The 22,445-nt window shown below is 39.4% G+C and overlaps 1 protein-coding gene across 5 annotated transcripts in view; it reads left to right on the forward strand.

Moving 5' to 3' along the window:
• Nucleotides 1–22,445, forward strand: part of COL4A3 (collagen type IV alpha 3 chain) — a 152,989-nt gene that overhangs the window by 40,301 nt on the left and 90,243 nt on the right. For all 5 annotated transcript variants that reach the window (XM_061636830.1, XM_061636829.1, XM_061636833.1 and 2 more), the window contains exons 2-12: nt 7,972–8,028; nt 11,905–11,994; nt 13,162–13,206; nt 15,685–15,729; nt 15,914–15,976; nt 16,170–16,223; nt 16,987–17,013; nt 18,067–18,144; nt 20,842–20,904; nt 21,741–21,776; nt 21,888–21,929. In XM_061636830.1, coding sequence (XP_061492814.1) covers nt 7,972–8,028; nt 11,905–11,994; nt 13,162–13,206; nt 15,685–15,729; nt 15,914–15,976; nt 16,170–16,223; nt 16,987–17,013; nt 18,067–18,144; nt 20,842–20,904; nt 21,741–21,776; nt 21,888–21,929 — 600 coding nt within the window. The remainder of the gene's footprint in view (nt 1–7,971; nt 8,029–11,904; nt 11,995–13,161; nt 13,207–15,684; nt 15,730–15,913; nt 15,977–16,169; nt 16,224–16,986; nt 17,014–18,066; nt 18,145–20,841; nt 20,905–21,740; nt 21,777–21,887; nt 21,930–22,445) is intronic.

Genomic DNA, 22,445 nt, shown 5'->3' on the forward strand with positions numbered 1-22,445 from the left:
TTGAGTTCAATGGTATTTACTCCCGTGCAATCATGCTTAAGATAGGTAAAACTGACCAGGGGGAGGGGAGGGGGAAGGAGGGGATTGGAGAGGAGGGGATTGGAGGGGAAGGAAGGGGCTAGAGGGAAGAGATAGGAAGGAGGAGAAGGGAGGTGGGTTTGATTATTTGCATACTTTTTGAGTTCAATGGGATTTATTTCTGTGCAATCATGTTTGAAAATGGAAATGGACTGCCTTCAAGTCAATCCCAACTTATGGTGACCCTATGAATAGGGGTTTCATGGCAAATAGTATTCAGAGGTGGTTTTACCATTGCCTTCCTGTGAGGCTGAGAGGCAGTGACTGGCCCAAGGTCACCCAGTGAGCTTCATGGCTGTGTGGGGATTTGAACCCTCGTCTCCCAGGTCATAGTCCAACACTGACCTGGGGGAGGGGCAGGGAGGGGAGGAGGAGGGGAGGGGAGGAGATTTTGTGGGTGTCCTGCCATGGGTGAGAATCATGAAACGGAGACAAGACTGGAATTAATTCCTGTTTTATTAGAGTAACATTGAAGGCAAGGAGTCTCATAGATTTCGCTAACTAGCTCACTATAATCCCTAACTAGACTACTCAGGCTTACTCTACAGCATGTAAGGGGAGTTGACTCAGCACCCTCATCAGGGGGGCACGGGCGTAAGCAGGAAAGGTTTTTGCTCGTAATCTCTGACTCCTGCGTGGAACCTCCCTCTGGCCAAGCCTCTTTTCTCGGCGGTGAGCACAAGGTGACAGAGGGCATGCACACGTCTGCTCATCGGACAGTCTAGACTCCTCAAGTGCCGGCTCCATTGAAGGGGGAGGAGACATTTCTGGCAGGGAGGCGTTTGAAGGTCCAGACAAGGAATCCTGGGGTGGAGCTGGCACGCGCGTGAGGTCTTGCTCCAGTGGCTCTCCTGGGATGCTTGGCAAGGGAGTGGTCTCCATGCGAGTGGGCGAATTTCCCGTGGGAATCAGAGAGTGGTTGGTTGTGTCTCCTCCCCCCAGATCTTCAGGAGCATCCTCCACATCTGACAACTCTCCCATCTGCAGAGCTGGGGGTGTGCCCTCGAAGAGCTCCACCCCCCAGACTCACTCTGTGCTGGGAAGGGGCCCTGGGGCTCCCCCACCTCCTGATCCAGGCCCCCCTGGATCACCTGGGGCTCGACAGTGGGTGGGCACTGGGCAGAGGGGATGCCCCTTTCTTGTCCAAAAGGAAAGCACTGTGAACAGTATCATTGCTTTTCAGCGGTTCCCCCACCTTTTTATTCTACCACAGGCACATGCAGCCTCCCACCCAAATTGAAACCAAACTGTCCCTGGCCATATCCACACCAGACCTTTATTTCAATTTGGACAGTCATGGCTTCTCTCAAAGAATCCTGGGAAGTGTAGTTAATGAAGGGTCCTGAGAGTTGCTAGGAGATGCCCTGTTCCCCTCACAGACCTTCAATCAGAGTTTCTGACTCTTAAACCACTCTGGCCACTGGAGCTCTCTCAGGGGTATAGGAGTCTCCTCTCCACACCCTTCACAAACTACACTTCCCAGGATTCTTTGGGGGAAGCCATGGCTGTCTCACATGAAATCCAAGTCTCGTGTGGGTGTGGCCCTCTGATTAGCCAAGCCAAGCAGCTGTGAGTCTGGCTTTTAGAACACTGACAGTTGGTTCTTACTGAGCATGCCCCACATTATCATTGACGTCAAGCCAAAATTTATTAAATTAATTAAAAATCAGCCAGGCATCTTTTTAACTTTTAGATTGCAGACGATGAAGGTCAGCGTATGGGGCAAGGTCAGTAGTAGGATTACAGGTACTCTGTGACCATGGCTGCTTTTTAATGAATTTCAACAGATTATGAGAACCCTGAGAGAAAAAAGTCCAAAAGGGCTCTGGGGTTTTTCCCCTCTCTCTTTAGACTTTAAACTCTCAATTCTTTCTGACTGTTTTGTTTATCGCCATGAAAATTTAGAGGGTTGTTAAGCAAGCATTTCTGAGTCCAGGACTATAAGTTTTGTAAGGTTTCGTTTTCAAATGAGTTTATGCGAAGCATGAGAATGGGAAGGGGGGGAATTTTCAATTTAACATTGTGGAGTGTGAAAAATCCACACTGCCTATAGTATACAGCCACTCTTGTGGCTGTATAATAAATGTGTTGTTTTTCATGCGTTACTGCTCAGTGCTCCATTCTGATTTTTCGTTACAATGTAATATAATAACTTGCAAAGAAAATATGTGTTTAGCCCTGCAAGTAACAACGTCTGTATTGAAAGTAACCAGCTTTGAATTGTTTTAAAATCATTTTTGTGATTTTATGCAGTCTGCGCAAGCAACTGGATCAAATCGGTTCTATTAGGGATCTGTGATCTCTAAAGCAGATTGGGATCCCAAATACATTAAAAGTTTTCTTGCATATAACGTGCAGATTGCATCATCTGGAGGGGACTGATAATTAATGAGATCTTTCTTTTGAAGCTAGTATTTGCATTGGGTGGAAGTTTGCTACTGGCATCTATGGGAAATTTCCCTCCAAACCAAATACCAGGAAAGATTTTCCTCAGGATCATAGGAAGAAATGAAAGGGTTAAAGTCACCTCTCCATGCTTACCCTGATCATATTCATTTTCAACCCCTCAACACACACTGATGCAATTTGCATTTTTAAAAGCATGTACTTTAAATGCAAGGATGCATTTAACACCACATCACAACACAGATGAACTGTGCTTGGATGTAGTGGGGGACTGGTTGAGGGCCAATAAGCTGAATCTGAGTCCTGACAAGATGGAGGGCTTGAGAGAAGATGGTTCCTGTGTTTCGGAATTGATCAAATTGCCTGTTCTGATTGCACTCCTGAAGAAGCATAGTCTGAGGGTGCTCCTTGATTCATAATTTTCACTGGAGGCCCATATGACCATGGTGACTAGAAATACCTTTTACCAGCCTCAGCTAGTGCCATTCTGGACAGGGATAGTCTGCCCACAGTGATCCATGCACTAGTAATCTCAGTATTACATTCTGTAGTGTACTCTGTGTGAGGATGCCCTTTGGCATGGAGCTACGGCTTGTACAGAATGCAGCAGCTAGCGTGCTGAGTGGAGCTTCCTACCGTGAATATGTGACATAATTTTCAAAATAACTATACTAGCTGCCAATTTGCTACTGAGATAAGCTTAAAGTTCTGTTATTGACTTATAAAGCCCTAAAAACCTGGGGCTATGCTGTCTGAAGGAACACGATATAGAATGCTAGTTTGTTGAGATCTTCAGATAAGGCCGCCTTGGTAGCCTCTTCTGATTCATCTTGCACTGACTTGGGGGAGGGTCTTTTTCTGTTGTGGCAGCCAGTTTATGGAATCGCCTCCTTTATAGAAATAAGGCATATTGACTTTTTGACACTTGCTCAAGACTTATTTGTGCATTCAGGCATTTGCTGGTCACTAATACCAAGGTTTTGTAGCAATTGTCTGGCTTACTGTGGATACTAATGTATTTATTGTATTTTAATGTATTTTTTATTAAGAATGTATTATATGGGAGGAGGTGGGGACATCCTACCGCGATGGCACCTTGAGCTCGCTCTCTGTTACCCTCAAGAAATAACTCAAATTATATGCTTCCCAGACTTTGAAACTTTTTTCTTTGTGTAGCCTGTGCTTTCTAATGAAGAGGTGCACACAGTATGCTGGAAAAAATGATCCCCAATTGCTAATTTCCTGTGCAACAGAAACATCTGAGAGATGAAGACAGTGGCCCTGACAAGTTGCCAAAAAATATGAGAGGAGGTAAAATGGACACTGACTTCATGCAAGATTTCTTGGTGAAATTCAGAAATGATATGATACAAGATTGGGAGAAAGCAATACAACCACTTCAACAGGAAAAAAATATTTCTCTACTCAAATGAAATACCCAGATCGCTACAGAAGCGAAAGAACGGTGCTTGAAACACACAACAGCTATTAAGGAACTGGCTGCAGAGCAACAAAATATGAAAAGACATATTGCTGACATTGAGGATTGTTCTTGCAGGCAAATCTGAGGGTGAGAGGGACCTGTGAAAATGAAGGCGAAACAGTTGATAATCTAATAAGCAATGTAGTTAACTGGCTGAATGGTTAATTTCCAGATCTGAAACTGACAGAAACTAACATACAGCGCGCTCACAGGGCTCTTTACCCAAAACCAAAGATGGGAGGAAGACCTAGAGATATCAAGATTTTCAAGATATGCGATATAAGAAGCAATGGTACAGGAAGTCAGAACAGCAGAAAACTCAGAATGGAAGGGCACTTCAATCTGTTTTTCAAGATCTGAGTGAAGACATATACAAACCACAGATACCCCAGCCTACACAGACACAGGGCTCTCTCATAGGCTGAACAGATATAAACTAGCAAACTCTTGGAGATTCTTACATCCCCTCTACAGGGATTAAACTTTCTTTTCCAAAAGCCACTGTTCATATGCCCAACTTCATTATGTTCTACTAACAGACGACCTTCTTGTAGCTTTAAAATCAACAATAATTGACTCTATAATCATTTCTGATCACACTACAGTCCTAATAATTTTAAATTCAACCCCTCTCACCATGTAAGGTGATCTTTTACATGGAAGGTAAATCTAAATTTACTCCAAAATACCTTGACTTCAGAAAAAAATGGCCAAGATAAAGGAATTTCTTCAAAAAATGATGATTCTCACACCCCTGCAGTCATACTGGAAATGCTTAAGGTGGCCATCTGGAGTACAGTGATCAGTGAACAAAGCAGAATATGCGAAGAGAGGGAATCTCAGAGACTTCATTTATTCCAATCTATAAAAGAACTCTAATATCAACATAAACTACAAGCAGATCCTGAAACATTTACAAAATTAACAGAAAAAAACCCCACAGAACTTAATACCCTTGATATATCAAATATCTCAATGGCTCTCCATTATGTCAATCAGACTTTTCACAAATTTGGGGACAAAAACTCAAAGCTATTGGTAAATAAATTAAGAAGGAAAAAATTAAGGAACAGGATCACAGCTTTGAAATCCAAAAATAATGAAAAAACTTTCACAGCATTTTGGAAAAAAATCATTCTTACTATACTATTACTATTCATACTTACTTACTACTCCGAGGGAAGCTCGAAGGATAGCAACAAGGAAGAGGGCCTTCTCAGTGGTGGCCCTCAAATTATGGAATGATCTCTTTGACGAGGTGCACCTGGCGCCAACACTGTCATCTTTTCGGTGCCAGGTCGAGACTTTCCTCTTCTCCCAGGCATTTTTTAACAGCATTTGAATCCCATGTTTTTAACTTGCCTATCGGTTTTTATGGGTTTTAATTTGGTATGGTTTAAATTTGTATACTTGTTTTTAATTGTTGTAAACCGCCCAGAGAGCTTTGGCTATGAGGCGATATATAAATGCAATAAATAAATAAATTCGTACTATTCTTCACTTTAACTCTGATAATCCATCAGATGAATCAGTAAGTGACTACATAACCAAACATGTGTTGAGAAATTAAATTTGGACCACATTGAATATATAAATAGGGAAATATCACTATTTGAAATCTCAAAAGCAATTACTAAACTTGAACTGAACAAAGGTGTAGATGGCTATATCGGAGCCATTTATAAAAAATATAAAGATCTACTTCTGCCCCTTTAAAAAAAAAACGTTTTACAGACATGCAAGTTGGACGGCAAATCCCTCAATTCACATATTTTTATACCCAAACCAAATAAAAATGATGAAGAAGTAGACTATATCATCCTGCTGGGAGGAAGGGTGGGATATAAATCAAATAATAAATAATAAATAAATAAATATTAGTTTAGATGCTAAACTATTCACTGGCATTTTTGCAGCCCAACTGGCTTATATAACCCCTTACTACATACATATAGACCAATCTGCATTTATAAAACACTGCTCCCTATCCAATCCAATTCACAGGATCTTAAATGTTATTCTTCATTTTAAACAACATCAACACCCGATGGCCTTGGTGTCTTTAGATGGCACCAAGGCTTTTGACAAACTAAAGTGGAATGTTTTATTAAAAATATAAGAAATGGATTTTGGACCCTCTTTTCTCCCAATTTTAAAGCCCCTATACAATGGCACCTTTGCATATGTTAGGGTAAATAGAATTGATTCCCAATGATTTAACATAAGCAAAGGTAAAAAACAGGGCTGTCCCCGTTTGCCTATTTTAGTTGCTTTTGCTCTTGAACCTCTAGCTAATGTGATAAAGGCTCACCCTTTGATAAAAGAGATCATGATCAATCGACAGCCCCTTCTTATTAATCTGTTTGCTGATGACATAGCATCAATACTATCAAATCCTATAGTAGAAATCCCCATTCTACTCCATGAAATCCATCTTTATGGTGCTGTAGCAGGGCTTGAAATTAACTTCCAAAAATCAGAATTACTTTGTTTTATCATGAATCAAGAGCGGATTCAAGAAATACAGGAATTCTTCCAAATAAAAAATCTGTTTTAAATACTTAGGAGTAATAATCCCGATAAACCTAACCAATTTGCTGTATTTAAATTTTATCCCCCCTTACAAAATATATTATAGGCAAATTGAAAGACTGGTCACACTTTTCTTTGTCTTGGCTGGGCAGAGTAGCTGCAATAAAAATACCTAAATTAAATTTCTTATTTCGATCCATCCCCATATGAATACCTAAAGACAGACTCTCACAATGGCAATTCATTTTTAACAAATTTATTCACCAAGGCAAGATAACTTGTTTGGCTAAAAATAATGTATACAGGCAAACAAAAAAAGGGAGGTTTAGGTATCCCAAACCTTCAACTTTATCATGACGCCTCGCACCTTAAAAGTATTCTATTCTTAATACAGGGAGACACAAACAAGGTTTGGCTAGATGTGGAAAAAACTGGGACTTCTTTACAAGAACTCAGAGGTTTCCCATTTATCATACATGAGAGGAAAGAATGGGAAAATCTGTCTAATCCTTTCCTTAAAAATAATTTGACAGTTTAGAAACACTGGAGCAAAACAATAGTCCCCCTTTTCTCCACCTTATCTCCTATACTTAAGAACATAAGAACATAAGTCCAGCATCCTGTTCTCACAGTGGCCAACCAGGTGCCTGGGGGAAGCCCACAAGCAGGACCTGAGTGCAAGAACACTCTCCCCTCCTGAGGCTTCCGGCAAGTGGTTTTCAGAAGCATGCTGCCTCTGACTAGGGTGGCAGAGCACAGCCATCATGGCTAGTAGCCATTGATAGCCCTGTCCTCCATGAATTTGTCTAATCTTCTTTTAAAGACATCCAAGCTGGTGGCCATTACTGCATATACTAAGCAATCCACTATTTTATGAAAGTAATACATTTGAGGAGGCTACTGTAAGGACAGAATATGGAGGCTACTGTAAGGACAGAATATGGAGAAATATGGAGAAACTGACTGGTTCCTCATCGGAAAGGGTGTGAGACAGGGTTGTATTTTATCACCCTGTTTGTTTAATCTATATGCAGAACATATACGGAAAGCAGGACTGGACCAAGATGGAGGTGTGAAAACTGGAGGGAGAAATATCAATAATTTAAGATATGCAGACGATACCATACTATTAGCAGAAACCAGTAGTGATTTGAAACGAATGCAAAGTTGAATCTCAATCAAAAAGTGTTGAATCTCAATTAAATTTAGCACAATTTGGTATAATGAAGTTCGGTCCTGACATCGGTGGTTGGACCATACTGGGAAGTTTCTAATGAGAAAATGAATAGGTAAAATCAGACACTTATGAATGAAAATAGAACAGTAGATAGAAATGCCCTTACACAGAAATGTGTGTAAAAATTAAAACAAAATATAAGTTTTTACATTAATGATAATGTATTTTAATTAAAAATAGAAATGAAACCATAAGCTATGTTTATTGTAAAGATCCTACTACTTCTTCTTTTCAGAATTGTGTCTGCAAGGGTAAAAGCCACTGCTATTGTGATGCGATAAAAGGCAGTAAGGTAAGAGGTTATATATTTATTTGCCTTTTAAAAATTGTATTCAATAATAATAATAATAATAATAATAATATTTTTCCTAATATTTTGAGTGTTCAAACCGCTTCACATGCACTATCTAGTTGAAATCATTGCAGCAACCCTGTAAAGTAAGCTAGTAGCATTAGCCCCATATTGTACATGAGGAACTGCTTTAATGGGCAGCAGCAACAACAACATTTTGATGTTTCATTGACTTGGTTACTGTAGATCATTTTGTGTAACAGCTTTAAGAAACAGATTTCAAAAAAGTTTTAAGCCTTAAACTTGTGCATTCAGATGTGTAGTATGCTTGGCAAATTTGCTCACTTTTAAGCTTAAAGAAAGCTAACAACATTTTGTGTGCAGGAAACAGTAGTGTGTTCCCTCCAGTGGCAGATACTAGAATAGCATGATATGGAAAAAAATAAAATTGCATAGGCAAGTTAATTTATTAGGTAATAAGATCAGATACTTAGTAGGACCTACAGTAGTAGGACTAAACAGTGTTCACTTAGTACATAATTGGTCCTAATAAAGATACTGGGTTATATCCAGTGCTGCATGAATGGAATTCCAGAAGTGGTACTTGCCCTTCCTGTCCTCTCCCTGTGTACCCCCAAAATCTGCTCTGGTGCAGGGGGGGCTCCAGAGAAGTGGAGGGGGGAATTCCTTTGCGCGAATAGAAGTCTGTTGTGTGAGCAGAATAGCAGCATTGGATACAACCTATTATTTTACTAACCCTGAAAATACTCCATGTTTGTATTTGCTATCACTGTAGTATAGTGTATACTATTATTGTAGTTTATATCATTACACTTTTCAGAAAAAGAGTTTTAAAACATTTATATTTAATTGGGTACTGTCTTATGCTGTTTGAGAAAATTTTATGGATTGGTGCTTTAATTTGTTGTTTCCAATTCTGTGTGTTTTATTATTATGGGGGGGAAAAGTTAAATCTTGTTACTACCCCAAAAAGTCTGGTTAAAATTTTAACATAAATACACTCTAGAATAAGATATTGCTAATTTTGCAATAACATGTAGTGTGGTTTTTTTAGTTTGGGATTTTAAAAAACAGTCCAGGAGGGAATATTACTTGCCTCCTCCACTATCATTGTACATTGTAAGTGGAAATGGGCATGGACAATTTTCAGTTTCTACTTTTTCTAATCTTAGGTATATTTCTTCACATTTCTGCATCAGTTTGTAATTTTTTTAAAAGTCTTCATGAAATTTCATCAGTATTTTAGTGTACACTTCTCATATGCATATTTTTGTATGCAATTTTGCATAATGTGCACATTTGTGCAAGCAATTTTCCCTAATATGAAGCATTTGTATATGTTATTTTAACTCATATATATGCATTTTAATATATGCACTTGCCCCTAATGTGATATTCACAATTTTTGGTTGGAGAATGGTTGGTTGGAGAATGATTGCTCAAAATTTGGAGAAGAGTGAATTTAAAAGGATAGCTGTGTTTCTGTTTGCTTCTTGTTTCGGGAAGTGTGCATTAGGTTTGCAAGAAAATGAGAACAGGACAGCTTTCTCCCCAATCCTTAAGTGGAACTGCTGACTTGACTTCAGCAAAATTACAGAGAGCTGAAGATGGTACTATATCTTCTGGCCCAGCAGGGACCAGGTGATGCAAGGAGGTAATAGAGTTCCATATGGCCCTATAAAGCTCCAAACTCTGCTCTGTCTCCAAAGTGAGCACCTTATTGTTCATTGTCAGCCTGTGCTTTTCATAGATTAAAGCCTGTATTGAAGATTGGAGGAAACTTTGGTCTGGCTGCCTTCCCACCACCTACCTGACAAGTCCAGAACCTGGCCTTGTTTGGATATAAAGATAAATGATCATTATGTCATTACATAAATGAGCCTGTGAGAGCATTGGGTTCATGTGCTCTGCCATATTCCAGTATAGCTGCAAAGAAGAGTTTGGAAACTATAACTTCTGTTTTCAATTAAGTACAGTTCAGCATCACCACAGTTTGAGGTTGTCTTGCTTCAGTCAGTCATAGTTAAGATCAAACACAGTTTGTCCAGGATCAAACAAACTGTGGTTAGTTTAAAATAGAAGCAAAAAGTTCCCAATCTCCTCTTCACAACAGCATTAGTTGTGGGGATCAGGAGTGGAAGAGTGCTGTTTCACTCATGTCCTGTTTGTGGGCTTCCCATAGGTATCAGTTTGGCCACTGTGATAACATAATGGCAGACTAGATTGGCCTTTGGTCTGATTCAGCAGGGCTCTTATGTCGTTAGAAGTGAGGGAGGTGCACAGAAGCTTGAGGTGTGAAAAGGCTCTCTTTCTCATTGACTCTCAGCCTAGCCTATCTTATTGGGTTGACATGAAAGCAGAATGTGATAAGCACCCCAATCTGCCATCCAGTGTTCCATGGGGGAAGGGTGAGAAGGATGGTTGAATCACTGGAACTACCTTGTGCATTAGAAGGAAAAATGCATTAACGGGGGGAAAAGGATGATTTAAAAGGATGATTTTTAAAACTTGATAGTAGTTTCCTTGATATTTAGTGCCAGTTTGTACAGTTGCATGTCCTTCTCATGATTATGTGGAAAGGTCTCTGAACCAGTTCTCCATGAATACTCTCCAGAATTAATGTCTTTTTGAAGAGTCTCATGAAAACTGTCAGCCTATTTGAACCTTTAGCTGTTTTAACACTTGACTATTTTAGTTTCAATATAGGCAGGACCAGCTGTCACAATGAAATTTATGTGCTGAGTTGATCTGTATGCATGTATAAGGTGCTTGTGGCATTGCATCACTGCTGTGCCTGGCTTTCAACTTAACACAGAAACTAATATCTTTTCATCAACTTTGTTGTGGCATGATAAATCTGGGCCAAACTCACATTCTCAGTATACAGATTTGATTGTGTGCCTTAGAAGTGTAATTATTTATTTCAGATGCTGCCAGAAAGCAGCTAAAATTTTACACCATTAGCTCAACATTTGCCAGCTGAGTTATTGAGCACTTTTCAACAGAATTAGAATTCCATACTACCTTGACGCTTATGAAGCCCAAGAATTAGGATACATGTTAGCAGCGCTGTTTGGACCCTTTGTGCACAGGCTGAACGTTATGCTTTGCAACTAGCTTGTATAAATAAAACTGAATTCTGAAACCCTTACTCCTCCTGGCAAATGGCAACTAAAGGCATTTTCTGCTGGCAGTTCTGAAGGGGGATTGATGAGCATCCAGCCCACACCTTTCACCTGCAATTGACACACTGGCAACTGCACCTAATGTTGGTCCTAACTCTGATGGCTATGTTCTACCTAAAGTGTCAGAGCAAAATTTTTCTGAATACCAGTTGCTGGAAGCTACAGGAGGGGAGTGCTGTTGCACTCAGGTCCTGCTTGTAGGCTTCCCATAGGCCACAGTGATTGGCCACCTTGAGCAGAGAATGCTGGACTAGATGGGCCAGTGGCCTGATCCAGCAAGACTGTTCTTATGGTTTTATGTCCTCTTGCTTGTCTCTTCTTTCCTACATCACAAATGGCAATAGGCATCAGGCTACCAGTAGTAGTGAGCATGGACAGGACAAGTGCAACAACAAAGAGTTTCTGCACTTTTAAGCTACCTGCTTTCTCAGCTTCCTGTTCTTCCAGCTTAGCTCTCAAGTACAAAATCACGCTGTGGGAAGATGGTGTCTGGATGTGTTCTTGGTGTCTGTGAATCCAAATAGATGGAAGTAAGTGTGTGTGTGTGTGTGTGTGTGTGTGTGTAAAATATTTTTTTAAATCCAGAATCTTATGCAAAAATCTGCAGTGAATTTGCAGAAGAAACAACAAGGATACATTTAAAGTTGCTTACACAGATTGCATTTTACAGGGCGAAAAAGGCTTTCCTGGATTTCCTGGTCCACCAGGTCAGATGGGTTTCCCTGGTCCAGAGGGCCCTCCTGGGCCACAAGGATCCAAGGTATGTTGTGGGCTGATGCATATTTATAGGTGCTAGCATGTGTGTGAGAGAGCAAGAAAGAGAATAACACTGAAAAAAATATGTGAGACTTAAAAGTGCTTAACGTTGACTGGCTTGTGCTCTTCACTATATTTAAGTTAGTACATTGCCATGAAATTTTCAAGAACCCTGTTGAGATGGCAGAACCTCACTTGGTGAACATGTGCAGGACAGAGCTCGGATCACAGCAAGTAAACCTCCAAAACATGATCAATCTATGGGCATTCTCTAAACTGCACAGTCTCTATGCACATACAAAGTATATATATGTATCTCTACTCATGATTGGAAAACCTGCTTTTCGCACAAGAGTCTGTATGCATTCTGTTAATGGTTCAATATGTGTTCAGTTAATAATTGCACTCATTTTTAAAGCCTCTTGATTGACAAAAGAGCTATCATATTCTATGTCATGAAAATTCTGTTATATCTCTAATTTTTCTTTCTGTTGCTGTGGCTTGTATTCAGCATAACACTAAGTTGAACATTGCGTAAGCATAAGGATTTTTCCTTGTAGAACAGAATGTTCTCCCCCTCTCCTCCCCTAAATCTATTCTGGGGGTTCCCCTCAGCCACTGGAGCAGATTTGGGGGTGGCACAAGGCATATGTGGGAGAGAACATAAGAACATAAGAAGAGCCTGCTGGATCAGGCCAGTGGCCCATCTAGTCCAGCATCCTGTTCTCACAGTGGCCAACCAGGTGCCTGGGGGAAGCCCAGAAGAAGAGGGGGGAAATCCCTTTGAACTTGTTGATATTGTTCCACCAGGGCAAGATTTTAGTTAAATACCACCCTATATTTCAACCCTAAGAGACAGAAAGAAAATCATTGTTTTAGAATGCTATAGAAAATATTTTGTGCTTGCAACTCTCTTTGTTAATTATTATTATGGCTGTATTTTTGCTAAAGTTATTTTTCTCCTTTCTTAAAAGAGTATATCAGTTTTGGAGGCTTATGTAATAGTCAGTTGAGCTGGGTTGGGTTTTGCTTGTTATTTTAATTCCTTTAATTATTAGACTAGAATGTAACAGAAATGGGACACCACAAGAACAGAATTGTTTGTGTCTTTGGATCTTCTACAGAAATATAAACTTCTAATATAATTAATTGTAATTTCTTTGCTTCCCAGGGTTTTCCAGGGCCAGCAGGCTTTGCTGTGCCTAAAGGTTCAAGGGTTGGTATTTTGTTCAGTAATATACTAACTGTAGTGTTAAAAACTGCAGATCTAAAAATGATTGTCTTGATAATGGTAAGAGGTGTCGATGTCACTCTGTCTCCTTATCCCAACGCAAGCATGATAGAGGCTAAGGCTGCAATCCAATACATGTCTACTCAGAAGTTCAATGGGACTTATTCCCAGGTAAATGTGTATTGGATTGCAGCCTTAAGATACCACAGAGTTCAGGGCCAGACTACGTATTTGACTGGAAGTAATCATCTGGCAGTAGTGCTGGGACTGGGTTGGAGTTTAAACCTTTCCTCCATGCCATTTTCCCAATTAATGGTAGCTCAAACTAGTATTTGGTCTATAGAAAAAAAGCAGAGGTGGCTGTATTTCCTCTGCCTCTGCAGGGCAAATAGCAGCTTTGGGGTATAAATGTGATCAGGAAAATGGTGTGGAGAAAGGGTGTTCAACAACAACAACACATACAGACCTCTGAGAAAATTGGTGACACTCTACAACTGTATTACAGAGTGGAGAGTTAGAAAATGCAATCATGTTTCTCCTCCATAATGTGGAGGTTACCATTTAGAGACTGTACAACAATTGCTGGCACTAACTTGTTTCTAGTTGGAGGTTTTCTAATTGCTCTGATTATTCTTATTCTTATTATTATTATTATTATCTTTATTTATACCCTGACCTTTTTCCAACTGGAACTCAAGGCGGCTTCCAGATAAAAATAAGTACATATCATTAAGAATCTATAAACATATAAAACATATAAACATATAAAATCAGCATTAAAACAGGATTAAACTATTAAGATGTTAAAACCAATTAGATATACACTTAAAATACTGCAACCCAATTTAGGAGCATACAAGTAAAACAATAACATACAGCATCCTCTTCAGTCACTACCCTTAAAGCCTTCAGTTCCAAAGGCCTGCCGGAAGAAAAAAGTCTTTAGCTGTCGGCGGAAAGACTGCACAGAGGAGGCCATTCTTGCCTCCCTAGAGAGGGAGTTCCAGAGCCTAGGGGCAGCCACCGAAAAGGCCCTATCTCGTGTCCCCCACCAGTCGCACTTGTGAAGGTGTTGGGATCGTGAGAAGGGTCTCTCATGAAGATCTCAGGGCCTGGGCAGGTTCATATAGGGAGATACGGTCTGACAAATAGCCTGGACCTAAGCCATATAGGGCTTTATAGGTCATAACCAGCACTTTGAATTGTGTCCAAAAACAGACTGGCAGCCAGTGGAGCTGTTGCAGCAGGGGAGTTGTATGGTCCCTGTAACCAGCCCCAGTTAACATTCTGGCTGCAGCTCGTTGCACCAACTGAAGTTTCCGAACAGTCTTCAAAGGCAGCCCCACGTAGAGCATGTTACAGTAGTCTAAGCGGAATGTAACTAAGGCATGTATCACCATAGCCAGATCAGACGACTCCAGGAACGCGCACAGTTGGCGCACTAGTCTTAACTGTGCAAAAGCATTCCTGGCCACCGCAGAAACCTAGGCCTCCAGGTTTAAGGCTGAGTCCAGGAGCACACCCAAACTGCGAACCTGCGTCTTCAGGGGAGTGTAACTCCATCCAGCACAGGCTGAACCCCTATTCCGTGAGTAATGGAGAGTGGCAAAGCCTGAAAAATTTGCTAACAAAATAGCACAAATCTTTCTGCTTGCACACTTTTAAAATGCTTATACTTTTATTTTATGCTGTAACATATTTTTTTATTGTAACATACACTGAATGTAATATTTTTCCCATTTGTACATTATGGATTATAATAAAACACAAATGGTAATAATGACAGTTTCCCTAGTAGAAATGTTTAATCCTGAATATATTCAACAGCTTTTTGGACTATGAACAATGTTGACTGATACAGAGACATTTATTAGTACTGGGTGCTTACCAAATACTAATTACATGCAAAGTAAACAACTTGCGGGGGGGGGAGAAATGTACAGTTATTTTTAAGATGGAAATTCCACCCCTATAAAGCCACAACATCCATCTCAAGGTTTATATATTTATAAAATCATGAAAGCAATGTACTCCCATACTCTTCAATGTAGCTTTAAACCACCAATGCATGCCAATGGCTCAAAGTTCAGATTTAGCATAACATCTTTTTTTAAAAAAAATCCAACAGACTTTCATAAATGAAGGTCTTCATGCCCAGCTAAATAGAGCTGCCTATAGCATTTCAGCAATGCAAACAATCATCTAAAACTTGCATCAACAATGTCATGAATGCTATTTGTTAAGCAAGTTTTTGGAATTAAACCACAGGACAGTTTGCTACATTTACTGCCCTTTTAAGATTGTTGCTTGTGTAATGGCACCACACCTAGCCTAGCCTTAGTAAAAGGTGTGCTTTTGGACCCTTGAACAATTGCAATTTCACTTCTATAGAAAATAACTGGGTTTCTTTAATTAAAAATAGTCTATTGACTGATTTCTTTATGTGTTTCTTCTTATCATTAGGGTATGCCCGGAGTACCTGGTTATTCAGGTCCCCCAGGTCTTCCAGTAAGTAAAAATAAAACTGAGTTAAACAACTTCCAGTATATTTATTATATTAGCATTAGTGTGTTATTGCTGAGACATTCAGTTTTGTTAAACCAGCTGCCCGCACAAAAGAGTCAAAAGTCTACTGTGAGTAATTTTATATTTGCAGTAATAGTTACTTTGGCAATGTTGTAACTACTTTTAGGGTGAACCAGGAAATGCTGGTGCTTCAGGACGTCCAGGTATACCAGGATGCAATGGGACAAAGGTAAGGATAAAGCAGAGCCAGTGGTGGGCTATACATAAGGTGCAGAGTTGGTAAAGCTTAACCCTGTGACACTTTATCCCCAGCATCTGTAAGAAGTCTGGGGAAGGTGCATGGAGTTACAGAGCACATCATTTCCTAGGGGCCCACTCTGCTTCTTTCTCCCTTTGTCAGCTTCTCTCTCACTGTTTTCCAGGGTGACCAGGGATTCCCAGGATTCCCAGGGCAAGGAGGACTTCCAGGACCACCAGTAAGTTTCAGTTTATAATAGTCAAATGAGTCTTATGCAGAGCTTTCTTATCTTGAGGATTCAAAGTACTTAACTAAAATTAAGGGCCACACTACCAACTAGGGACAAAATATGAGGAGAGGAAGGGAATTGTATTTCAAATTATCAAATGAAGATTTGTATTAATAGCCAGATTCACACAGCATATCCAAGGTATGGCAAGCTTGGGCCATTATATAGACAGAGGGTAGACCATCTATTACACAAGGCCCCTGAAATACCGCTATTCCCCTCTGATGATTATCATTGGCATTTTGAAAAGACTTTATTGCTACACAACATGCAAATCAAACACTTTTAGATAGCTCCTTTTATCTTTCTTAACTGTATTTGGGCATCAGTTTCTGAACTGTAAACAGTGCTGTTTGCAGGTTCTTTTGATTTCCATATTACTGCATTTCAATATTGTTTTACTCTATATTCAAGTAAAAATGAGACAAAACACTTTATAAAAACATAGTTTTTGAAAATATCAAAAGATTATTAATTTGGATAATTCCCAATGGTAAAGTGGGCAAGACTGGGACATGCAGATCTCCCCCCCCCCATGATTTTGCCATTTCTACATCTTTGACAGCAGTTTTAAGTACTTTGGGATTTTGAACACTTTACTTGATGTGCAAACCCACATTTTAGAACTTGCCTAGTTAAGTTTCTTACATTAGAGCTGATGGATTATAATAACGTTGTGTTGTGTTTCTCCCCCCTCCCCCAATCTACCTAGGGTCCTAAAGGCCTCAAAGGAGAAAAAGTAAGTCAATCTGTAAAAACCAAGTCAAAACAAAAACCGTGCTATGACCTCAGAAATACAGGAAATGCAGTTGTGCTCATTTGGTTGGTATAGGAATATTTCTTAATTTTATTTATTTCTTTTTACATCAAAAATTCTTCTTGGATTTTTAGTTTGAATTACTGGTCTTGTTTTTGAAGTAGAACTTGAAGCATTAGGAATTCTTCATTTTCTCTCTCTCTGTGTGCTTAATAAATCCAGTTTTTTTTATAGAGCACTATGCATTGCCTGTTTACCATAGCTTTCATTTCCTTTAGTTCACTTACCACTGTGCACAATGTGGTTTTTTTGCTGTGTTTTATCAATCTTGGTATGATTGTATCAAGATTTAAGTACAGTGTTTTACTGATGTGCACATGCTTTTGATAAAAACCACTGATAAAAAACATTGATAAAAAAACACTGTAAAAAGCCAACTACATACGATTAAAAAGTCAGCTTAATAGAATTGTATCATGATTCTTTATTTGGGATGTTTTACCGATGTGGAGGAGTGTGTGTGCTCATTAGTAAAGTATAATACAGGAAAAATCTTAAATAGTCATTGTATGATCACATCAAGATAGTTTTTTTCTTCAAGTGGTTTATCAGTGCACATTAGTAAAGAAGGGAGAAAGGGGTGTGAAATTCCCTTAAGGAATTTAAAGCTGCAGCAACCTATGCAAGCTTCAGTTCTAGAATTAATTATAGGAATTATCCTAGTTAAATTGGAGTTAAAGTGTGTTGGGAACTAGAGGAACAATGAATGAATAGGAGAAATCCTCTCATCCCCACTTTGCTACTGCAAGGCATTTTCTTGAATCCTTTGGCCATTATTAAAACAACAAATCAATATATATTCCGTTTGCTGCATTTTTTAAAAATACTGTGTGGGAGCCCACCCTCATAACATTGACATGCTGGACTTGTCCAAAAGACAGAATAACGTTAAATAAAATGGACTGATTCTCTCTCTCTCTCTCTCTCTCTCTCTCTCTCTCTCTCTCTCTCTCTCTCTCATATTTAACTCTCAAGGGATGTTCTGCAAATGGATATGACCAGGGCTATAGTTCCCAAGGTAATCCTGGATTGCCAGGAATGCCTGGATCCCAGGTGAGCCTGAAAACAATTTATTCTTAAGAATAAATAGATGAAATCCGAGGTCCCTTCCACTCAGAGATTCTATGGGTGGCATCCAACAGTGTCTGCCAGCCAATGGAATGGACTTCTGCTCTTGCAACGGGACTTCCAATTTCTCCCATCCCTCCTATAGCTGCTCATGCACCCCTAGAATCAGCTCGTGATGTGAGAGTTCGGGAAACACCTCACAGCAAATTTAGGGGAGCATGGGCAGCTGCAAGTGGAAGGAGAGGAAGGGAAGTCCTGTTGCATGTGCGGAAGCCTCATCACACGATGTTGGCTATCTATCATGTTATGGTTCTGTGAATCATCTTTTAGATGTGCATAAATATATTCTGTTTGAGGGATTTGCAAACTACTGGAATTAAGTAAGGGTACTATAATAATGTATCCTAGGAAGCAAGACTTAGCTCAGGAGCTAATGAAGAGCTTTCTCATTATGTATTGTTTTCCCCCTTTTATAGAACCCTTAGAGAAGAATTCCTGGATCCTTTGGGGGGGCATTCCTGTTGTTGATAGGCCATTTTTGTATAACTTAATATATGTGTTAAATTATGTGGATAAATATGAAAGTTTGAAAGTTGCCCAGTTTCCTCTATTAGTGGCTAAACTTAGACTGTTTTTGGACAGGAATGTGGCAAACAAAATGAACAAGTCAGGAACTAATAGATAACCAAAATAAAGAGTTGATAATAAAGTACATATACAGTTCAAACAACAAATGTGGTTTGTGATGTAATTGCATACAAAACAATAAGAGACGCATATATCAATAAGAATGAATAGACACAAAACAATCCAAAACCATGTCTCAGTAAAGTTAAACAACCATATTATACCTTATGTAAACAGGAATAATAGGCAGTCCAGCTTCTATATTTCAACTGAATAAAACAGTAGAGTTAATTATTGATGAAAACTCCAGAATGTTTTCATTTCCATGCTTCTTCAGAAAAGTACTGCGATGGACGGCAGCCTACCTTGACTCTCCCAAAATATCTCTGGATTCACAGCAATACTAAAAGCAATGATAAGCAACGTAACTGTAATTGACAAAAAAACCTGAAAGCTATGACCATTAAATAGCCAGTGTTGTTAATTTTGCCTGTAGCCTTCCAAAAATCCAAAGCAGGAAAAAATGTTCTCCAAGGGAATAATTATCCCTAAAATTATAAAGTGAGAAGTCAGAGTTGTTATGATACGTAAAGACAGTGCTGTGGAGATAACTTGTAGGAGATGTTTTCCCACCAGCATGAAGAACAGCATTGCTGAATTGCACACATGATTAATTTCTTGATTTCTCAACATATGCAGTCATGGCTGGCGTTTTTCTATAAGCAGCCTGTGGTTACCTCCCTTTTTAGATATATTTAGCATATTGGTGGTAAGACATCTCATCTGCTCTAATATTAACATCATTTACAATTGATTCATATTGCATTGAGGGCATTAAAAACTGTTATGCTTTGACAAAAATAAACGTAAAGGTAGAAAAAATATAGAGTTTATACTTAGAAGGTTGGCTGGAGGCAATAAAGGCCTCTTTTAAAGGAAGAACATGCATGAGTACCTGCCTTAGAAAGAACATACACAAGTACGTATATCATAAAAACATGCTTGTCTTATTAAAATGTGTAACAGGAGCAGATGGGAGTTGTAGTTCTTAACATCTGAAGGTCACTAGGTTGGAGAAGGCTGGTTTATTGATTTACAATAAATAAACTTCTACTACTACTTAGTAGCACTGATACTAGACATCAAAATATGATAAAAGGGTATAAAATACTGAAATAAAATAGCGACTGATGGAAGTTTTCTTTCCCTTGCATAGTGCTTTTCTTGAACTACACTTACAGATTGTGCTTTCTGGCCAGTAGTAGGTAGTGCAGTGGGGCTGTGCTGCTCACCCGATCTCACTCTGGTTGTGTCGTTCAGATTTGTTTAGATTAATAACATTCTAATCAAGAAAAAAACCAGTTTTTTATTAGAAGATTTTTACCCTTCTGTGTCCAGTAGAACAGTGTTTATATGCTTCCGCTACAAGACAACTCTTGAGTGAAAGAAATAGAAAGGATAGTGCAATTGGTGTAGGGGATCTCTAAGCAGACAAGCAACTTTTTATTTTAAGTTAGGATTTTATTGTACTGGGTAAAAAATTCAGGGTTTTTTTTACTTCATTGTAACTAGTGTATTGGAAATTCTGTACTGGAATTTTATCTGAAAATTGTCAAGGCCGAGCAGTATTGTTGATGACACACACTATAATTCCAAAGCCCTTTGTGCCAGTCTGGGTGTGTGTGGATTGGGCAGAAGTGTTCCTCCACCCTTCTCTGCTGCTCTCCAACAATGTGGAGCTTCCAGTTCCACCCACGCCCCAAACAGGCCAGGCAGAAAGCCCCCAAAAGGGGCACTCCAGGGGCAGGAAGGGAGAGGGGCTGTTGGAGAGCTGGTCCAAGATCTGCTGGAACCCAAACCAGCCCCACTGTTGTCACATGATAGCATCGAGGCTAATGTAGGTCCAGTTGCCAGTCCCCTGCCTTCTGCCTGGGTCAGCATGACCGGCAAGGCTACAGATCCATTGCTGCTTGGCCGTGGTTTGGATTGCAGCCTAAGTGACTGATTTAATTTTTAATAATGGAAGAATTATTTGTATTTCTTGTTGATGTAAAGGGTGAGCCTGGACCTCGAGGATTACCAGGGCTGATAGGGCCAGAAGGCCCTCCAGGCTTTCCAGTAAGTAGAAAATCTGAATTTCTGTGTTGATTATAGTATTATTCAAAACACATTTTTGACATTATTTAAGTTATAGTGCTCTGATGTGGGAGTACATAAAACTGTGCATAGTAGCTCAGTGGTAGAACACATGCTCTCCATGAGAAATATCCTGGCATCAGTAGGTAAAGCTGGGAACTATCATCTGAAACCCTGGAAAGCAGCTACTGGTCAGTGTAGGAAATACTGAGCTAGATAGACCAACGGTCTGGTTCTGTATGAGGTTGCTTGCTATGTTCGTAGTGGCCACATCTCATGCCATTCCACAGCAGTGGGACCCATTCCTAGTATGACAAGTACAGTATCTTTCATCAGTTCTGCAGAGCTCTTGGATGTTGTTGTAGTAACAGAACCAATTTAATGAATGCTAGACCTAGGCTGCAATCCAATATACACTTACCTGGGAGTAAGTCCCATTGAACCCAATGAAGCTTACTTCTGAGTAGACATGTATTGAATTGCAGCCCTAGGATCAAGGTGTCCAGCTTTTAAAAAATCTAATCCCAGACTATGATATAACTATGCTTACATATTAATATGAATGGTTTTTTTTAAAAAAAACTTTATTTTTATTGCGTTTTGTTATCTATTACTGTATTTTCAGAAATCTGCTTTTGTGCAGTTTTGAAAATGTAAATGATTCTCCCTGAATTTGTTTATACATATAGTAAATTATAAGTGTTAGCATTAGGCGCCTCCTTACTTATTTTGACCATGCAAAAAGAATAACAGTGGATGAAGTTTCTTCTATAATACATTTCAGGCAAAAGATTTAATGCTTTTATCTGTACTTTTAGGGAGCACTAGGAAGACCAGGACTTCCAGGGCCCAAGGTATATTCAGAGTTTGATATGAATGAACACTGCTGAATTGCCCCTAGCTGTTTCCATAGCCGATTTGTACTTTAAAAACATTTGTTAAAGACATTTTCATTTTGTTTGTAGGGTCTTATGGGTGTTAAAGTAGTTGGTGCCAAAGGATTAAAGGTAAGCAAAATATAATTCTGTGTATATTTACCCCCTCCTTAAAATAATTTATTATTTTTGTTTTGCTATTAGTTGAGGGCCTGTGAGTATCCTGCAATAATTTCTGCTCCTTCTGGGGCATTTTAAGTCTGGAACCTATTCAGGGTCTAACTATCTTCTCTGTGCTCTTACTGTTGAAAAAAGATTCTTAATAACCTGTTTGGCTACTTCAGTTGCCATAGTAGGATTTGTTACTCTTACAAATCAGTCAGCTGCCCCAATCTGGTCTACCTACCATTGACTCAGCAGACAAGACTAATTCTGGACCAAAATATTTGGCCAGAGCTTTTTGTAACTTTCAGCAGGGATGGGGTGGGGGTTGAAATTGCCACCCAAAGATTGGAGGTGGCATACCAGGAACAGAATATCCCATGGAAATGATGCTATGCCATGATGTAACACCGTTCTCAGGGAGCATTCTGTTTCCATGAATGCTTCTGTGTTTCTGAGGATTGCCAAGCTGCTACATGAAGCAGT

This window comes from Rhineura floridana, chromosome 7 (assembly GCF_030035675.1).
Source record: "Rhineura floridana isolate rRhiFlo1 chromosome 7, rRhiFlo1.hap2, whole genome shotgun sequence".
NCBI lineage: Eukaryota > Metazoa > Chordata > Lepidosauria > Squamata > Rhineuridae > Rhineura > Rhineura floridana.